Below are 19,457 nucleotides of genomic sequence, written 5' to 3' on the forward strand. Positions count from 1 at the left end.
AGGAGAAAAGGCAGAAGGTGTGGGGGAAGCCAGGCAGGACAGGGCAAGAAGCCAAGTGGAGGCTCGATTTTAGGCAGAGACCCACCAGGGTGACCAGGCCCTTTTATAACTCCCACACAGGCCACACAGGCTACTGCTAGGGGCCACCCTGGGGGACGCAAACCCTAGGCACTTGTGGCTGTCTGTGGAGGTGGGGGTGCAAACAGAGTCTCAGGCTGGGCTGTCAGAAGCAGAAGCACCCAGAACCCAGGGAGCACACAGAAATGATGGAAGGGGCCGAGGGGCCTGGGCTGAAGGCTGACTTCCTGCTTTGTCCTGCACAGGGGGAGAGAGACAGGGCAGTGGCTGTGCAAATGATGAGGCCCCCATCGAGGTGAGGGAGGGCTCTGGAATGACAACAGGCCCCAGCAAAGGTAGTGTCCTCCCACTGGGAGCTTTCCTCTTTCTGGGGATGCATCTTGTTCCCCAAGGTGCCACGTCACCTAGGTTAACTATCTGGAGAGATCCAGTTAACCTTTTCTGCACTTAATTACTCACATTTTCTTGTTTTAGTGAGTGTTGTCTTTCCAGACCCTGGGGACCCCTTCCTCTCAGCCTCCTCACAGTCCACTAGAGAGAGAAGAGGCTTCTGTGGGCTCTACAGGACAGGGACAGAGAAGGATGAGCCTCCAGCCCCTGCAGTGTGCATTGCATGTTGGTCCTGCTCTCCTGTCCCAGCTGTGTCTCACCTCCGTAGATGGTAGAAATGGAGCTCAGAAGCCAGCAGCCTCTCTCCTTGGAGGATGCCAGTCCACTCACCTACTGTGCCTCACTCTCACCTAGGCCTCAGGCAGTCGTGTGGGCACTGTGTTACCACCAAAGGTGAGAGGATGTGTTGCCACCAAAGGTGAGAGGATGTGTTGCCAAGGTCACTTAGTGAGAGAACAGACAAGGCCCACCTCGAACCCAGGTGTCCCCTTTGTCCCTCTGGAGTTCTAGCTGTATTTGACCTTTCTTCCTGTGAACTGTGGGGTTTGGATACAGCAGAGACTGTCTCTTTGGTTGTGAACCAGATTCCTTCTTTCCAGCCACTCCCTCCCACCACACATGGCCACACATGTACATCATATGTGTACATGGTCCCTGGGGCAAAGATCAGGTGGACAGGCAGTCTGCCTGCTGCCCAGTTCACACACATGGGTGCCAGGCTTCACACACACTAACTGGAAAGGAAATGGCAGCTGCATGTGGTCTGGGGTATGATTTTGGTCTCCTAAGCTGTGATATTTTTTTTTCCTCTTCAAGTCATGTTCAAGTTCTAAGTATGGATGGTGCTTTAGGGTGATAGGAGTGTGCTAGAGGCAGGATCCAGGTTGGATTCTGGGGTTTGCTGGTTAAAGTGTGTCTTGACAAAGAATTGGAGGTGGAACTAGCCCCAGAGATGAAGCCAGGAGTGACGCACATGCTGGCTTCCCCAGAGGCCAGTGCATCTCCTTCATAGTCGCACTAGGCCTTGGGCATGGGAGGAGCAAGGTATTTCCAGCCCCTTTTCTAGTGTGACTCCATGTGGCTAATCTATACTGTTCTTCCTAGTTTGCCTGAATACATCCTGCTTTAATCAGTGTAATCGCAAAAAGTGTCCGATTTGAACAACAATCAGTGTAACAATCAGTTTAATCAGTGTAATTGCAAAAAAAAGTGTCGATTTGGACAACTGCCAGGCTGGCCTAACTTGTCCAGGGACTGAATGAAGCCCCATTTCTTCATCCAGTGTGTCCCATAGTATGGGGTGACACACACTGGCCAGTGAGGGCAGGACTGGAGACAAAGCAAAGATGGAGGAGAGCCTGCAGATGGATTTGTTTCAGGGACTCCTGTTTCTTCTTCCCAGCTCCTTCCCTGCCAAGGAGGGCTGTCCCCTGGAGAAGAAAGAGACAAGCTCAAGTGTGCTACCATTTATAACCATCAGTGATTCTTTGAGCTGGCCTTTGCAGGGTTCTTCATTCTGGTTCCCTGCCTGCTCTCTGTCTTCAGGATAAAATGCAGACTCTTTCTTTCATGAGGGCTTATTGCACAACGAACCTGTAATAGTCAGGGATCCTACAGGGAAAAGATGGCATCCGCAAACTGGGTAATTTGAGCAGAGTTTAATAAAGTGGATATTTATGAAGGTGCAGCCAAGGTGTAAGAAAACTGTAAGGGACAGTCAGGACCCTGGGGCCACGAACAGGAAGGCACTGTTAACACTTTTAGGCCTGAAGGGATAAGGGGAAGAGGTCATGGCTGCCACCAGACTTTGATGGAGGGATATAGACAGCTGGTGGATGGACCCTGCTTCCTCCCCAACCCCGACTCCTGCCACTGCTTCCCAGTGGCAGAACAACAGGAGGCCAGAGGGCAGGGAGCCTGTCCACGCGATCCGTGCTGGTCGGCCTGCACTGGGTGGTGGACATGTGGACACACAGAGAGCAACGTGCTAGCTTGCTGGCTTTGTCCCTGCTAAATTTTCTCTTCTACCCATGCCTTCTATTCCATAAGCTCCCCATTTCCATCCTTCCACAAACTCGCCAGTATTTTCCCCAGCTCCTTTGTGCTTTGCTCATGCTCCTCCTACTGCTGGACATGCTGGACCTTACTCCTCCTTGCTGTTTACCAAGCTCTTTCCAACCTTGGCAGCCGCCTCAACACTTACCAAGATCCAAATTGCCCTGAAAGCAACCACGAGTCATGTGTGAGGGTTCTTGGAGTAGAGAAAAAAAATTGTATCTACTTCCTGCCTTCCCAGAGTTCCACATATGACAAAAAGATAAAGCATGGACATCCTGCTTCCAGTACACACCAAGATAAAGTATGTCTGGAAAACACTCATGGGGGAACAGCAAAATTTTGCAGAGAAAAGCTTGCCGGTATATGAATTAATATTTAAGCTTGACCTTGGTGTGGCATAGGAATTTGTCTAACAAACAATAAGGAAGGGCATTCCAAATAAAGCAGGAAGTCACAGAATTCCCAATGTGAACAGAATGTACAGGAAACCGTGAAAAGTGGTCCGGTGCACCTAATGAATGTCATGTTTGAAGCAGTGTGGGGTGGGAGTGTGTATTAGTCTGGGTTTTCCTTTTCAACAGAATCTATCTATCTATCTATCTATCTATCTATCTATCTATCTATCTATCTATCTATCATCTATTCTAATCTATCGAGAGACTTATAAGAATTGGCTCATGTCTGTAGTGTAAGTTTCAGTCTCAGTCCAAAGGCCTGAGACAAAGGAGCTGATGCCCAAGGACAGGAGAGGAATGTCCCAGCTCAAGCTGGAAGAGTGAAGTGCCCTTCCTCCACTCTTTCATTCTATCCAGACCCTCAGTGTATTAGATGGTGCCCTCCAACATTGGGGAGGGTGGGTCTTATTTACGAAGTCTGCTGATCATCTCTTCTAGAAACACCTCACAGACACACCCAGAAATAACATGCTACCAGCTGTCTGGCATCCCATAGTTCAGTCAACTTGACACAGGGAATTAATCATCACAGAAAGTGAGGTGGAACTTTGTAGGGATCACTCACTGAAGTCCAAGCTCCAATGGCAGATGGAGTCCAGCATGAATTCCCACTGAACTTTCAGCACTTCTGGGCTCTTTCTTTTATGAATGGTTGGTCTCCATGACAGGATTCCAGAGACCACTCTTCTGTGTTTGGACTGTTTTGAACATGCTAGGGAAAGAAAAGGAAAGAAAAACACCCAGGTTACCTGGCTTTGGTCACCTAGGGGAAAAAGGCTCCACTGTTTGTGGCTCTATGAGATGATGAAGATGCCCCACCTTGCCCAGGTTACCTTTTGCTAGAGTTTAGAATTTAGAGTTCTTGGCTACATGTGTGTAACAGAGTTATTGAATCAACAAAATGGCTTGTGGGAGCCGTGACTTACAAATACGATATGACCTATTGAGCAAGCCCATTCTTGCTTCAGCATTTAAATTAGTGTTGGGCTTTTGTTGTGGGTGCAAATCAAAGTGTTGTGCCATTCATTTCGGAAAAGTCATGGCCCACCAAACTCAACAGAGTTTGTTTTGAGAGGATACTACTGTATTTGACAGAGACAGGAAGGACAGATGGTAGGTGTGCTTATGGAGAATTTTCTGGAGGTGCACAGAGCAAAGGCTTCTTGATTTATCCCTAAGACATTACAGAAGTGGAGGGGGACTGCCTCCTTGCACGATTCTCACACATAGTGACCAGGTGTTGGGGGAGATGGGTGCATTTGTATTTGTGAGTGCAGGTTGGTGGGGACATGCAGAGTAATCATACTCACACACTGGGCCTTTATTGGATGCAGGCCTCATGGTCTTTTATCTCTCGGGAGTTTGTGAAAGATGGGAGATTTTAATCAAATAATTAATCAGTGGACAGATATTTATTGTGTGCCTACGTTGTACTCTACACAATGTTCTGTAGAGACACAAGTGAAAATAAGACATGATCCTTGCTTTTCAAGAACTTAAAGTCAATCAAGTCAGCAATGTTACATCCCTAAGATGAGAAAGCAGTACATGTTATAGACTGTACAATAGGTTTATTTGTTGAATTTTTACAATAAACAAAAGAATGTATTTACATGCATGTTTCCATTTAATCTTCTCATTAACCCCATGCAAGAAGAGAGGTTATTTCTACTGCAGGTGATTTAAATGAAACCCAGTGGAGTGAGATAACCTCTCTGAGGCCTGAGGGGCATCAGGAACAGAGCTGGGACATTCCTTGTAGCAGTCAGACTTCAGACCCTATTCTCTTCGCTCTCCCGGAGCCTCTCTCTGACTACAACTACCTGCTAGTGGTGTGGGACTCACAGTGCAGTGTGTGTGCTGCTGCTTTTGGTTTTGTTTGTTTCCTTTTTCTTCCCCCTAATCCATTCACCTGTATCATAAGTGTGCTGTCTGCTTCTACCTAGGCATGATGAGCCCTCTTACTTTCATAGCTAGGAAAGATTCCATGGCCTACCTCCGTTTTCTTATGTCATGCAAAAATGGTAATAGTTGGGAGACGTAAGAACAGTGTGCAATGTGAGTCTAAGTCTAGTATTTTTGTCTCTCTATGACCCAAATCAATTTTGTAAACTTCCACACAAGTTTAGAGTCTAAAAGAAATCCAGTAGGGTCAAAATTAGCAGCCTCAGTAGTGACGCTTTCTCTTACGATAAAGGAGTAAGGTGCTAGCTGATATCTGAATGTTCAGTGTCTTCGTGGGGAAGTATCCTGTTTTGTTAATTTCTTAGTTTCCCCCAGAGAACACTTTCTCACAGGCGCAGATGTGGAAGATGTACACGCCAACCCCATGGCAGCGTGTGTGGGTATTTCTGAGCCATTTGCGTCGTGATGTTCCCCTATGATGCTTGAGGGGAGGGGCGGGGCACAAGCCGAATGCTCAGAGGCACCAAACTTAGGGGCAGCTGGAGCATTTCTGTGTGATAAGAGGCAATTGTGACCAGGTGCTGCGAAGGGCGGAAGCACTTATTTTGCTGTGGCTTCAAGCATTGCTTGAGATGTGCTGCCTTTCAGACACAGTTAAAGGGCCATTTGATAGAAGGAACGGTTGGACCGCACACTGTCTGGATCCATTATTGCCCTCAGATCTTCAGGCAGTTGTGTTTAAGAAAGGCCAAGCCTGGATGTTTCTCTCTTTTTTCAATAATCTGTCTCCTTATTTCAACACTCTCTTTGCCCATCTTTAGAAGATTCCAAGCAGACACTGTTGCTTCTTTTTTTCTTCCAATTCCCAGGTTCTCTCTCTCTTTCTCTCTCTCTTTCTGTCTCTCTCTCTCTCCCTCTCTCTCCCCCCTACCCCTCTCTCTCTCTCTTTCTCTTTTCTCATCCTAAATCCAAAAGTAGCTTCAGCACCTGAGTCCATACTTTCATGGTTCTATTTCTGCGGTGCACATCTTGGGCTTGCTTAATCATTTGTTTTTGCTTTTCCTCTATGTGTAAATGCAGCATGTGTAATAAAACAACTATTCATCAGAAAGATATTCAGGACACAGAGGGTTGCATTTTTAGAGCATTGGAACAATAGGTGCAGCTGCAGAAAATTACAGGTATGGCAGTGTTCTTTCTCTACCATACTCGAGCTCCCATGCATGAGTGAGCATGTGCACATGTGGCTGGATCCTCTTTTGGCCAAATACACCCTGAATATTGACACAGGTGGGGCACCCTCAATAATCCCTGCTCAAATAGTATAGGCCTATTCTCTAAAAGAAGACACTTATCCAGAAAGGAACATGGTGCAGACAGACACACACAGACTAAGAAGGGGACTGTGGCTCGGTACTGAAATGGAAAACACATGCCTTTTCCAGGCTTTATTTCTTTTTGTCTGGATTCTTCCAGGATGCTGAGTATGCTAGGCCATGGGCTGTCCACGGGGGCCACACACAGGAGGGGAGGGCCACAGGAGGGATGCTGATGGGAAAACCATTCACAGAGACACAGAAGGCTAATGGCCACTGCCAGAGGGCTGCAGTGCGGGGCAACTGGAGGGCAACATTGAAGCTGGAGGACAGAAGGGAGCTGGAGTTGCAGGGCCCAGTCCAGAATCCTCAAGGGAACCCCTGTCCCTCTATTCTTCATATATGTGGCAGGATGGGCAGAGAGGATGCCAGCGGTGGGAGGGCGGTATATCTGGAGGTTGTGGACAAAAGGGGAGAGGCTTTGGAGGTCTGATCTGGGAACATCCCGCCCTTTTGATCGCCCATCTCCCACCTCTTGTTGGCCTATGTTGCATTGACTTGTGACTATTCCTCCATATCTGATGAGCGGCCATCTCCAGTTCAGCTCACCTGGATGAGTCAGGGACAGTGGAGTTTGAAGCCTTACTCACTCTGACTTAATCACCAGTTAACCACCATCCTGAGAGAGGTGAGATACCGTACCGTGTTTCAGGAGCAGTTTTGTAGAAGGACTATGTCAAGGGCTGTCTCTGCAAAGAGAGAACTCGTTGTCTGAATGTCCCACCTCCAGAGCCTTCTCTGTGGCTGAGAGAGCAATTATGCTCATTTTCACTTTTCTTTTTTTAACCTAGGAGCAATGTGTCCTCTGCATTGTTGAGGAGACTGGATAAATGAGACAGATAGATGGGGGCAGGTGTGAGGAGGTGACAGAGTTGGCTGCCGAGGTACCTTTGTGATCCATCTCTGCAGAAGCCGGCATTCATTCCGTGGGGATTCAGCAAGACTGATACCCAGCAGTGACAGTTTGGACATCTAAACATGACCTTGGATGTGTTCAGAACCGCAGCTGGAACTGTGCCAACTCCTCAGAGTAGTACATCACAGGAGCCGCAGAACCATGCTGGAAATTGGCTGCGTTCTGAGTGCTAGTGCATCTGCAGACGAACCTCTCTGGCCCTGTAGTGTGGTGCAGTGTTGGGGGACGGCTTCTGTTTCTGTCAATTTTCAATAATTAGATGCTCACAAGGAAGCCCAGGACAGTCCTCTTGTGTTCATTGGGAGGTTGTGAGATGCCCTCGTTGTGGGCATCAAAAATAATTATTCAAGCAGTTTAGTGTTTGTCAGTCAGCGTTTCCTGCACCGTGGCCACTCACCTGGTACTTGTCAGATTTCAGCTGCTGGGGAAGAAAATAAAGGACTCTGCTTCTGGTTTCCCTGAACATATGGGTTACAGGAAAGTTCTCTCCTGTAACATATCAGAAAACTGTTTCATACCAGGGTCCTTTCCTAGTGCCTATTCACTCTGCAACTCTCATTTTTGCCAGGAAACACACGTCTAGGTTAGAGGTTCTCAGCGAGCTCTCCAGACCAGCATCAGCAGCATTTGGAATTTTGTCAGAAATGCAGCCTCCCAGGCCCTGCCTGGGCCTACTGAATCAGAAACCCATGGAGTAAGGTCCCAGGAATCTCTTTTTTATCAGGTCTTTCAGGCGATTCTGATGCACAGTGAATTTGAGAAGAACTGATTTAGATGTTCTTTTGGGAGCACCTATAAGAACACTAAATTTGGAAAACAAAACAAAACAAAAACTGGCATGAATCCTGCTTCTACAGTTTAATATCAGCATGGTTTCAGTCAATATGGCTAATGTTTTTTAGCCTCAGCTAATTTTGCCTGTAAATTGGCAATAAGTGAACCCAACCAAGTTTGTGAGATGATAAAATAGTACATATAGTGGGCTCATGTAGTCAATTAACATTGACCATGAATGTGAATTCATCCAGTTCCCTGCTTGGACACAAGTGAAGGTCAGAGCAGTGGCCACCCTTCAGATTATTAATATAAGCTATCCTAGATACATTACTAGCAAAGCAAGCTGCAAAGTGTGTTTTTGTTCTTGAGAGATTTCAAACTTATGTCATTCCAAATTCATGTTTCAGACAAGGCAGTACCAGATGGCAGTCATGGGGTCTGCAAGGAGCATAAGGGAAGGTACACCCTTAGGTGTAGTAAGAGAGGTGCACCCTCTATCGACTGTAGTTTTCTCCTTCTTGCTCACCCTCAGAGTCCATTCTGGATATTGTCATCAAAGCCACAAGAAAGGCTTGGAGCATACTCTTGATCAGTTCAAACTTATGTGCATTCAAGTTACCTGGACATCTTATTAAAATGCAGATTCAAATTTGTTATCTCTGAGAGGAGACCTGAGTTTCTGCATTTCTGATGAGCTCCCACCCAAGTGATGCTGATGTTGGTGGTTTGCCAGCCACACTTTTGTGTAGTGTGGTGCTAGCTCAGTGCTTCTTAAACCCTAATGTGCACAAAACTCATGTCTAGATATGAACTTCTAGATGTGACTCAAGGAATGACCAGGGGCCATCAGCTTTGGCATTACCTGGGAGCTTGCTAAAAATGCAGAATCCCAGGCCCTACCTCAGACCTACTGAATCAGCATCTGCACTTCAGCGAAATCCCCAGGGGGCTCATGTGCACCGTAAAGCTTGAGAAACATGTGGAGCTGGCTTCACAACTTTGTTTATTTCCATAGAAATCTGTGGTTGGTTTAAGGCTGTGTTCTCACCACCTTGAAATCCTTATTCATGCTTGAGCAAAATATTCTGTGTTCTTATTTTGCACTGGGCCCCATAAATGATATAAGTTGTCCTAGACACACTGCTCCATATTAGTGGTTTTGAAACATTAGTGCGTGTATGACCCAACTGAGATGTTGTTATAAATTCCCAAATATTCTGAATCAGTAGACTGGGGGTGAGACTAAGACTCTGTAATAAACCTCTCCTGTGATTCTAATATAAGTAGTCCATGAGCACTTTGAAAGATAGTCCCCAGACCTTCTCCAAGCTAGGCCTTCACTCATTTCCATGCTGTATCAGGATGGTGCCAGAGAGAGCCCACCTCTCATCTGCATTGCCAGAAAATGCAATGAGCTGCAAAAAACTTGTTGGACACCTGTGCCAAGGTGTTTCTTTTTGGGCAGTATTTCCCACAAGAACTCTCAGCAAACTATCCCTGTGCACGTAAGTGATCCTTACATAATGTTGAGACATTTACATAAGCAAAGCAGAAAGGATGCACAGTACAGGATGTCTCATGGGGACAGGGGGTCTCCTGAAGAAGTAGGTGTGTGCAATAGCACTTGTTGGAATTTTTATAGTCACAAACCATTTGGGGAATCCAATAGAAGCCATCACCCATCCTCAGTGAAAAATTCACCTTTGCACGTTATGAGTCTCACATAGGACCAGGAATTAGAAGACTTGACTGAGAGGTCTGACTTCTGTACTTTTAGCTCTCATTCCTTGGACAAGTCATCAGGCTATTCAGAACCCTAGTGTCCTGATCTTTAAAGCAGAGAATGGGTAAGAGTGTCAACCTCATAAATTTGTTGCAAAACATCAAAGGAGACCTTGAGCCATAAAAGTGCTTTGTACACTGCAAAATAATGTATACATTTGAGGCATCATTATACATCCTATGCTACATTGTTATTTCCAGCATTATAGCCAGGATCAGGACACTGTGTTTGTAAATTTAGCCTAAGGCCATGGAACAGACTTGCTGTGGTAAGAGAGGGAAATGAATACAGACAGAAAGACATGGTGAGGGCTTGGCGAGAGTTGCTGAGAAATTTAAAAGTGTAGAAAAGAGAAGGGAGCTTCCACAATTCAAGGACTCCAGATGCAAAAATAAAAGAAAGAAAATCTATTTTTATATGTGCAGACAGTTTTGAGATTTTGGAAAGTGGCTTTAGTCTAGCAGTAACCGAACATTTCTGCCCCTGGGTATAATGAAGATGAATAGCAATAGTGGTGGTCTGTATTTAGTTTTGACTGCAGAAGCCTTCTGTGGGAATTTGCTATTCTGAGATGAGAGGAATGATGTTTAGTAGTTAAAAGCTGGGTCTCTGATCTAACACATAATTATTGTGTGACTTGGAGAACTAGTTTAGTGTAGTTTCTCTGCTCTTCTAGGCTTTTTCCAATAAAAGATTCTTCATAGGGTTATTATAAGTATTGAATGACTTAGTGCACCCTAAACACCTAGACATAACTATGAAGGATTATCATCACCCAAATCCTTGAGCAAAGGGAGAACTGGTAGTATTCGAAGTATCCAGCCATCCTGGGCATGCAAGGTACCTCTAGGTTATAACTGAGATCGTATTTGAAGTGGTTCTGTGCTCAAGTGGTTTGAGAAGCTCCGAGCAACATTCTGAGGCTGTAATCCCATAAGGCCTTTGCTGTGTTCCAGAAAAGTCCACCCCTGACAAATCGAAGGAAGTGTATGTGTTGGGGAAAGGGAGAAAGACAAGATATTCTAGCCTTGCCATGAGGACCTCCCTCTGATGGCTGCTGTCATCTCTCAGTCCCTTGACGTACCTGTCTGGTCTTCCCTTCAGGTGCACTATTGACAACCGGGTCACCCGGGTGGCCTGGCTAAACCGCAGCACCATCCTCTATGCTGGGAATGACAAGTGGTGCCTGGATCCTCGCGTGGTCCTTCTGAGCAACACCCAAACGCAGTACAGCATCGAGATCCAGAACGTGGATGTGTATGACGAGGGCCCTTACACCTGCTCGGTGCAGACAGACAACCACCCAAAGACCTCTAGGGTCCACCTCATTGTGCAAGGTAGGTGGGCGTGGCTTGGCGGGGAGATCTGGCTGGCCAGCCTGGAAAGCCGTCGGGTAAAGGTTTGTTCTCTGATCCTCAACAGAGATGAGTTATCCTTATTCTACGCATCTAGGGTCCAGGGCGCATTTCTGGTTGTCATTTTGCAGTTAGAAGCTAAATTTTCCAGTCATTTTCATTGAGTGGAACTAGGAATTGTTTTTTTCATTTTTGTTCCAATAATATATTTTCTCAGGAAATTATCTTGTAATTATTGCTCTTCTTGGCTTTTTTCTCCCCTAAGTTTTAGTTAGTTTTTTTGTTTGTTTTTTGTTTTGTTTTGTTTTTTAGATTTCATCCAATTCCAAGACCGTGTTATGTTTAAAACCAGACTTTTAATGCACTTTTGGAAGTACATGTATGCCATGCCCCCCTCCAGCCTTGAACGAAAGCAGAGCCAACCAGGATGCACTGGGCACTGCCCTCAGCTGCATCCTTCACAAGCACCTGCTTGTTTCCAGCTCACTTGCGCCTCCTCTCCTCTCCCAGCCAGGGGTTTTGGATGCCATTTCTCCCATATAATACTGGTGTCTGATTCTCCCTGTTTTGATTCCATCCCAACTCTCCTGGCCTTCTTCTCCTCCCCTGACTCCTAGTTCATGAGGCCTTGTATGTTTGTGTGTGTGTGTGTGTGTGTGTGTGTGTGTGTGTGAGAGAGAGAGAGAGAGAGAGAATATGTGTGTTGGTTATGCTCTCTTAGAACCTGGGAATGGAGCTCACCTCTTCCCACAAGGTAGAACCAGTCCTGGGGCATTCAGACAACACTTAACCCGGTTGAAGGATTCCTAGTTAGTGAGCAAGAGCTGGCATCACACTTGGCCACTTTCTGGCTGTGAGACCTTAATCAAGTTATTACCGTGTCTCAGGGTTCTCTTTCTGTAAAGGGGGTCAACGTGAGGATTGAATTGTAAACGTACTGACATAGAAAACATGTAGAAGAGGGCGTGGCACATACAAGTGCTATTTCAGTGTTAGCTATGGAGCTTTCTTTTCTTTTTTAGGACTTTTGTAATTTTTAAAATTTTTGAGCATCTTTTACAGTGGGTCAAATATCTTATTTTGTGATGTCAGCAGTATAGCCCCTGAGCAGCGGCATGCCAGATCCAGCGCTGGAGCCCTTTCCCAGGCTGATCCCGAGGCCCTTTCAGCCAGGGACGTGTAGCTCCAGGGTGACAAACTCCTCTCCTAGGGGCTCCTTCCACCAGTCCCCTTGTCGGTGTGTTCAAGAAAAGGGCAAAGAACTATGGGATGATTGGTTAGAGACAGAATAGGAAGGAAGGCAGCTTGAGAAGGAAGAACTGTAGTGAGCTGGAAGAAGGAAGGGGAGGCCTGCTGTTTGACAGTAGGGGAAGGTGGAACTTGGGTCGTGATCAGCACTGTTGAGTGAGGCAGGGTGAGCAGGACTGAGAGGAGGACACATGAGAACAAGGTGATGCTGGACCTGGCTGTGGGCGGAATGTATGCCAGGGGACATGGGAATCCTTGATGCTGTGGCCCAAGTTTGGTCATGCCAAGTTTTTATTATGTTTTGCTTACTCTTTCTTCCCCAAAGGAAATTACAATGGCTGTTTAAAAAATGATTCTATAAATGAATACTTTTTGAACTGATGCATGCAAACAGCAATTTTAAAGAAAATAGAATTGCATAGAAGGTATCAGAGTGTATTACAAAGAGTGGAGTAGGTATTGCCATGTGAGATTTTTGTTTCAGTTTGTGTACATTTTTTAATGTAAAATACATTTTTTATTGTGGATAGGGAGGCCAAAAATGCTTGAGAATCTCCACTCTGTGGGGAGGGCTGGTGAATGCCCCGGTGCCACCATCTGCATACTCTACCAGGTGGTGGTTTGGAAGCTATTGCTCAGCCCCCCTCCTGTCCTGCCCCAACCCCTGCACACTTAGTGTTGAGAAAAGAATGCCTAGCATTGACAATGAGAGACTGGGAACTAGGAACTATTAGAGATATTTGCTTTAGGAAGCAGGGCCTCATGGAACTGGAAAGTGGAAGGAATTGTGAAAAGTGCTAATGTCTCCTTGAAAACTGGATCATATTTTTGTCATTTTCTTTGTTCAGCCACCCCCACTCACACACACCCCCACACCCCTGCCCTGAACACCTCGCAGAATGCCTGATACAAAGTGAACATTTAATAAATGCTTATTGAAGCAAATGGCTAGAAGTAGAGCCAGGTGATCTTATATGGGCTCCAAGAGAGACGGCTGGGTGTTTGTGGGGGTGAGATGATGGGAGGGGGTGAGAGGATGGAGTCTACATCAATCTTCACTCACGTCCAAGCTAATGGAAAATGTCTAATCCCTGGCTAGGTGTTTACATCTGTGACTTAGCTAGGTGCCCTCTTCGCATGACACACCACCTCAAGTATTGGAATCTCATCTTGGGCTAATTTTCGAATGCTGATGGGTGTATTGATCTGGAAACAAGCTGGGTTAAAAAAGGCATTGGTCTTGTACACAGACTCAGCCCAAGCTAATCCGCTGTCGATATGCCTGGACTGAGTATTATCGACACTTTAATGAATAGAGGACCATAGTTTTTTCAGAGCCAAACTGACCCCCTCTTCAAAGCGATCAGACAAACTAAATAGAGCCAGACTCTTGTGTTTCTGTATTGGAAAGAGGATGCACCACCATCCTGGATTACAAAAAAAAAAAAAGGGAAAGAAATATATTTATCTTGGGATCGTTTATTATACCAAATATAAACCCTAATTCCCCTAGCAGAAGCTGACTCTCTGGATTTGAAGTTGCTATTCAGCCCTGAGCTTCTGGAATAAAAGTTGGGCAAATTAGGTTTTCAAAATGGTATTATGATCCTTTAAAAAAAGAAATAAAAACAGCAACAACAAAAAGGAACTAAATTGATATTCTGCCCGTGAGTATGTGTATTTATGTATATGTAGTCACCTTCATATCTAAATAAATCCACACAGAAGGAAGGTAGTGGCATCTCACAGCATTGCACAAGCTGCTTCAGGTCTGGGGTATGTCTTTCCCCTTACTGTCAAATATCCCATCTACCCCCTAGTTCTCTGTACTGGATTTTCTTCCCCTGTGGTTCTGATCCAATATGGTTATTTTTTGCAGACAGCCGTGAGGCCAAGGCGACCACATGGAGCAAGTCTCTGGGGCAAGCTAGGAGCAAAGGGCATCCTGGGGGAGGAGGGTGACCCTGGAGCCAGTGTGGGAGGGAGATGGAGGGGAAGGCGGCAGAAAGGAGGAGACAAGAGAACTGAGCCAAGTAGCTACTTGCCAGGGTGGCTATTTTAATTAAATTTAAAGTAGCTACAACCAAACAACATTTAAAATTTACTTCTTCAGTCACAGTAGCCACACTGCAGTGCTTCCATAGTCATGCAAGACTACTGTTCCCTTGTGTTCATTTTGCATTACTATAAAGGAATGCCTGAGGCTGGTAATTCACACACATAAAAAAGAGGTTTATTTGGCTCATGGTTCTGCAGCCTGTACAAGCACAGCACCAACATTTGCATCTGGAGAGGGCCTCAGAATGCTTCTATTCGTGGCATGGCATGAAGGGGACCCAGTATATGCAGAATTGCATGGTGAGAGAAAAAGCCAGAGACAGCAGGGACGGTGCCAGGCTCTTTTTTACCACCAGCTTTCAAGAAAGCTAATAGAGCAAGAACTCACTTGCCCCACCCCCTGCATTTATCTATTTATGCTCCATCCCCATGGCCAGACATCTCCCATTAGGCCCCCACCTCCAATTTTGGAATCAACTTTCCACATAAGATCTACGGGAACAAATACCCAAACTACTGCACTCCTGTGTTGGACAGTGCAGAGAGAGAACATTTGTGTGAACTTCCATTGTAAAAAGCTTTATTGGGTAGTGCTATAAGGGGTTACCATTATGGATCAGCAGGTGTTAAAGCTAGAATGGCTTTCCATGGCTTGAAGGGCTAGGTATATTGTGGAAAGGAGAGTGGAATTTTGGAAAGAGGATGGAAATTTTAAAAAGATGGTGCTCTTTTAAAAACAAGAGAGAATTGTTGAAAAAGATGGAGTAATGGATTTCCTAGGTTAGCTTCAATTGTTTAAAAAGATGGAGTAATGGAGTTCCTAGGTTAGCTTAGACAGAGAAGAGTCTGGAGTCCAAGGATGTACCTGCAGGAGAGTAGGCGGAGTTCGAGGGTTGGTTAAGTGTGAGCACGGGGGTGATGACTCCACCAGGACACTGAGATTTCTACCTGTGAGCTCAGGGGAGATGAATACTAACATGTCTAAAGATCACATGGCAAAACTGATTCATCAGCAGAGGGGAATGAGTTCAGATACCTGGATTTCTTGACTTTGAGATGCCTTGAATACTTCCTTCAAATGTGAAATGTAAGAAATACCACCCGTGGATTTGCATGTCCTGAACATAATCTTTTTGTCCAGAGTAGGGGAGATTCATCTAAAATTTATTAACATTTAGGTCTAATGATTTCCATCTCTTTGACCTTAGGGTTTTTTGCTTAATAAACATAATTAATAAGTGGTTCTCTCTGGAGTCTAGCAGAATATTTTATTCCTTTCACCCTCTTAATCCTGCTACCAAACTGAGCATATTGTACATCTGAAAAAGCCATACTACTGTCTCCATTGTTCCTTTGGACAAGGTTACATCTTGGAAAACAGAGTGGATAAAACACTCAGTGGGAATGAATTGTTTGCCAAGTTAAGGACAGCTTGAGAAGATGTCTAAAAGGCCCCGTCTGTGTTTCTAAGAACCCATGAATGGTGGTAGAGCAAAAGTGTGCCATGGTTGTGCACAGAGTGTTAAGAAAGGTCCTCCTTATCCAAGTATGGAAAACTGACTTCTCCGTTTTGACTGGTGTACCTGCAGGAATTCACTCTCACTTAGAGACACATTTGCATGACAGAGAACAGTAGAATACAGTGCTTATAAAAACAGGGATATTAGTGTAATAAGAAATGTTAAAAAAGCTTTTAGCCTCTTTATCAGTTTTCCAGGCCCTATCTAGGTTTCTCTTTTGTCACTGGAGTATCTAATCAGCCCCTCCCTTTTGTTTGGTAAAATGAGTTTTCCTATTTCTTGCTGGGCAGAATTAATCTGAAAATCCCTGCTATTGTTTGATAGTTAATTACCTGCCTTTGGAGTCAAACAGCTCCGAAGCTCAGGTAAAGAAGGGAAACACAAATGTCTATGGAATAGGGCAGGAATGAGGGAAAGAAGCCAGGACATTCTGTTCACTTCGTGTGTTAAAGTAATTCCAGAGAGAAAGGGACTAGACTAGGGAGACACCCAGCCCAGGCAGTGACTTGCAAATAATGGAAGTATGGCCACATCAGCCCCTAATTTACCTTTGATTGTCTCCCTATTTCTGACTCTCTCTCTTACCCACTTGATATATACAACCGTGTTTCTTTCCAATCCTGAATAATTAGTTGACCTTGTCAAGCAAAAGCTCATTATTATGATTCAGAGAACAGGAACAATAACTTTTAATTTCTAGGTAGCTACACCCTAGAGACCCCTCCCCACTCTGAATCTGAACTGAAGGAAATTTGAAACACAAAATATCAAAGGAAATAATGTGACCTAATCCTTACTTTGAAAGCAAAGCTTTCTGCCTCTCCAGACATGTCACCCAGAAAGCACCATGCCCTTCTGGCAGGACAAGGCTCCCGGAGAGCTCTGCAGATCTTTGCACCAACACTTCCCATTCAAGCGAGTCAATGGTAGAGGAAAACATCATGATCCAATTCGAAATAGACTGAAGTCACCTTCTGAGAACATCTGTGTTCTCCAGATGTCAGTAGCCCTGTGTGACAGATAGTGGGGGCATACTGATCATCCCAAACTGCTTTCCAATGACCTCTCTTTTTCCTGTCCCATTCAAGAAATAGATGAAAATGTATATTTGGTCTGGTCATAAGACTGTGCGTCTAAATTTGATAGAACTTTGGAAAAGTCAGGAAATTAAATTCCACTATAAAATTGGAGCTCTCCTCAAAGCACCCCGGAGAATGACAAGGAAGTAGGGCATTTTACCTGCAATTGATGTACACTATCTAGACAGCATGCAGATGAGGCAACTCTGTTCTACCTGGTGAGTTTTAAAATTTATTGAAGCAGTTGCTGACAACGGAGGGACAAGAATTGACAGAAAGGCTAGAGCACATTTCAGTAAACTCACCTGAGGCATCATCTGTCTGCTAAGCCAAGAAGGGCAAAATGTAAAGACTAAAGTAATCTCAGCAAAATGCCAGAGGAAAAGTCATATTCGTTGAATAATGGCATTTTATTTTCCTTTTGGTATGGCTGGGAAGGGGTCCTCATGTTCTCTGCAGAGTTTGGAAAACTTGGCGTCTTTTGCAGAAGAGTGGATAAAAATAGGGTCCCCTGTTCTAGCCTTTCACACCCACTCATAGAGAATGGAGCAGAAAGTTTAGATGACCCTTATGGCTTTACAGCAAGCACTTACAGAAGTCAGGCAACATCTCTCCAGGTAAGCAGTTAGGGCTCCCATGGGAAAGTCTGTAAGCAGCCACTGAGTTCTTACCCCTTAGGTGCTTTTCCACAGGGAGTCTTGGCTGCTTCTGAGCGGCCTCAGAGTCTAACACCATAGGATTGAGAAACATGGCTCTGATTCCTTCTGGATCTTGATTCTTTCTGCAGCTTCCAAGTGAGAAATGTCATTTATTTTGGGGAAAGGACAAACACCAGATCCTGAATAATCAGCTTTTTCAAGATGTATGCCTTTAGACTCCCATTCCCATATGAGAGTACTGATTTATTCAAGCTGCACTTGAAGAAAATCTTCTTAATTAAGGGTTGGATGAGGTCTCTTTATGGTCTCATGACCCAACACTACAGATCTGTCTAATCCTATAATATATCCAAAATTTTCCTCATTACCGTATTCCTAATGGTTTCAGAAGGTCACCCATACAGAGTGTGTGATACAGCAATATCAAGAGCAGCTGACTTGGATGCCATCACTGTTAGGAGAAGATTCTTAGACACTCAAAAGACCCAAAGATTCTGGTTGTTACTCTCTTCTTAATAAAATTAAAATGCGTAGCTTCTTAGGACATAGGGAGTAGTTGATGAGAAAGGTTTCCATCCATCTGTTGTCAGATCGAAGACACTCTACTGACCCTGTTGAATTCCATTTAACAGTATTTTGAAGCCAGGTCCTGGGGACACAAAGATTCAGACAGAGCTCCTGCCCTGTCCAGCAGAGGAGACCACTATACTAACAAATATCTGTCTTATAAGGTAACAGGGATTAGGATGTTTGAGGGTATAAATGCTATGAATACATTGAAATAGAGTAATTGAATTTACCTGCAAGATTAGACAAAACTACAAAGTTATATTTTATGAGGGTCTTCAATGGGCAGTAGAGTTTTTTAGGGGATCTGAGAGGAAATGGCATCCCAAACAGGAGCAATCATGTGTGCAAAGCTTGGAAGGCTGAACGTGTATGTTGTGTTGGAGGAAGAGTGAGGACGCTAATATGGTCACAGGGCAGAGTTCCTGGGGTGAAATCACTCAATATATGGCTAGAAAGGTAGGCTGCATCTCAGTTTCAGGTGGAACCAGATAGGCTTCCAATAGGCTTATTTTTTTCTGGTTGTCCTGCTAGAATGCTACTTTCTTTCACAAGGAAGTGCACATTAGATTGTTTTGACAATGGACAAATACTCAAAAGATTATCAGTGGAAAAGAACATGATAAACACCTAAGTCAATAAATCTTGGATAGAAAGGAGATATATTGGAAGGAAAGAATACATCCAATCCCAACTGGTTCTATGCCTCTTGCATGGTTAAGACACAAAGGGGAAAGATTGCCAAAGACTTTTCTACCAACACGTCAATTTTCAAAATCTCTCCAATGTATGTCTTACATTTGAATTTGTAATAATGATTCTTCTTCCATAGTATAGTAAGGTGCATCTCTTTGTGTCCTAGTAAATAGAGGGTGTGGTACTGGGTTTTGTGCTGTCATGGTGATGATCATGGCAGAGAGGGTGAGGATGCTGCCGAGGATGAATGACAGCTGCAAGAAGCAGTCCCCAGCCCTCAGGTCCTCAGCAGCCTCCTACCTGAGAGTCCTCATACAAATGAGAAGACTTCCTGTTTCTGATATCTCCAGGCTAATTTAGGCTTTGAGGTGTCACCACTTGGAGTGTATGTTAAGACATGTTCCTGTTGAATGTCGCCTGTGGTAAATAATTGTCTAACATTGGTATGAAATCTAATTGGCTTCCGCTAGAGCTTGGCTCAGCAGAGGAATTCACTCCTGGAGTTTTTGGAGCACCACACTTTGCTTTTGAGAGATC

At 44.8% G+C, this 19,457-nt stretch overlaps 1 protein-coding gene across 9 annotated transcripts in view; it reads left to right on the plus strand.

Annotated features, from left to right (window-relative positions):
• The window catches only part of NTM (neurotrimin), a 970,591-nt gene that overhangs the window by 770,044 nt on the left and 181,090 nt on the right, over positions 1 to 19,457 (plus strand). For all 9 annotated transcript variants that reach the window (XM_024347489.3, XM_016922301.4, XM_024347488.3 and 6 more), the window contains one exon: positions 10,843 to 11,075. In XM_024347489.3, coding sequence (XP_024203257.1) covers positions 10,843 to 11,075 — 233 coding nt within the window. The remainder of the gene's footprint in view (positions 1 to 10,842; positions 11,076 to 19,457) is intronic.

The sequence above is a fragment of the Pan troglodytes genome, chromosome 9 (assembly GCF_028858775.2).
Source record: "Pan troglodytes isolate AG18354 chromosome 9, NHGRI_mPanTro3-v2.0_pri, whole genome shotgun sequence".
Taxonomy (NCBI): Eukaryota; Metazoa; Chordata; class Mammalia; order Primates; family Hominidae; genus Pan; species Pan troglodytes.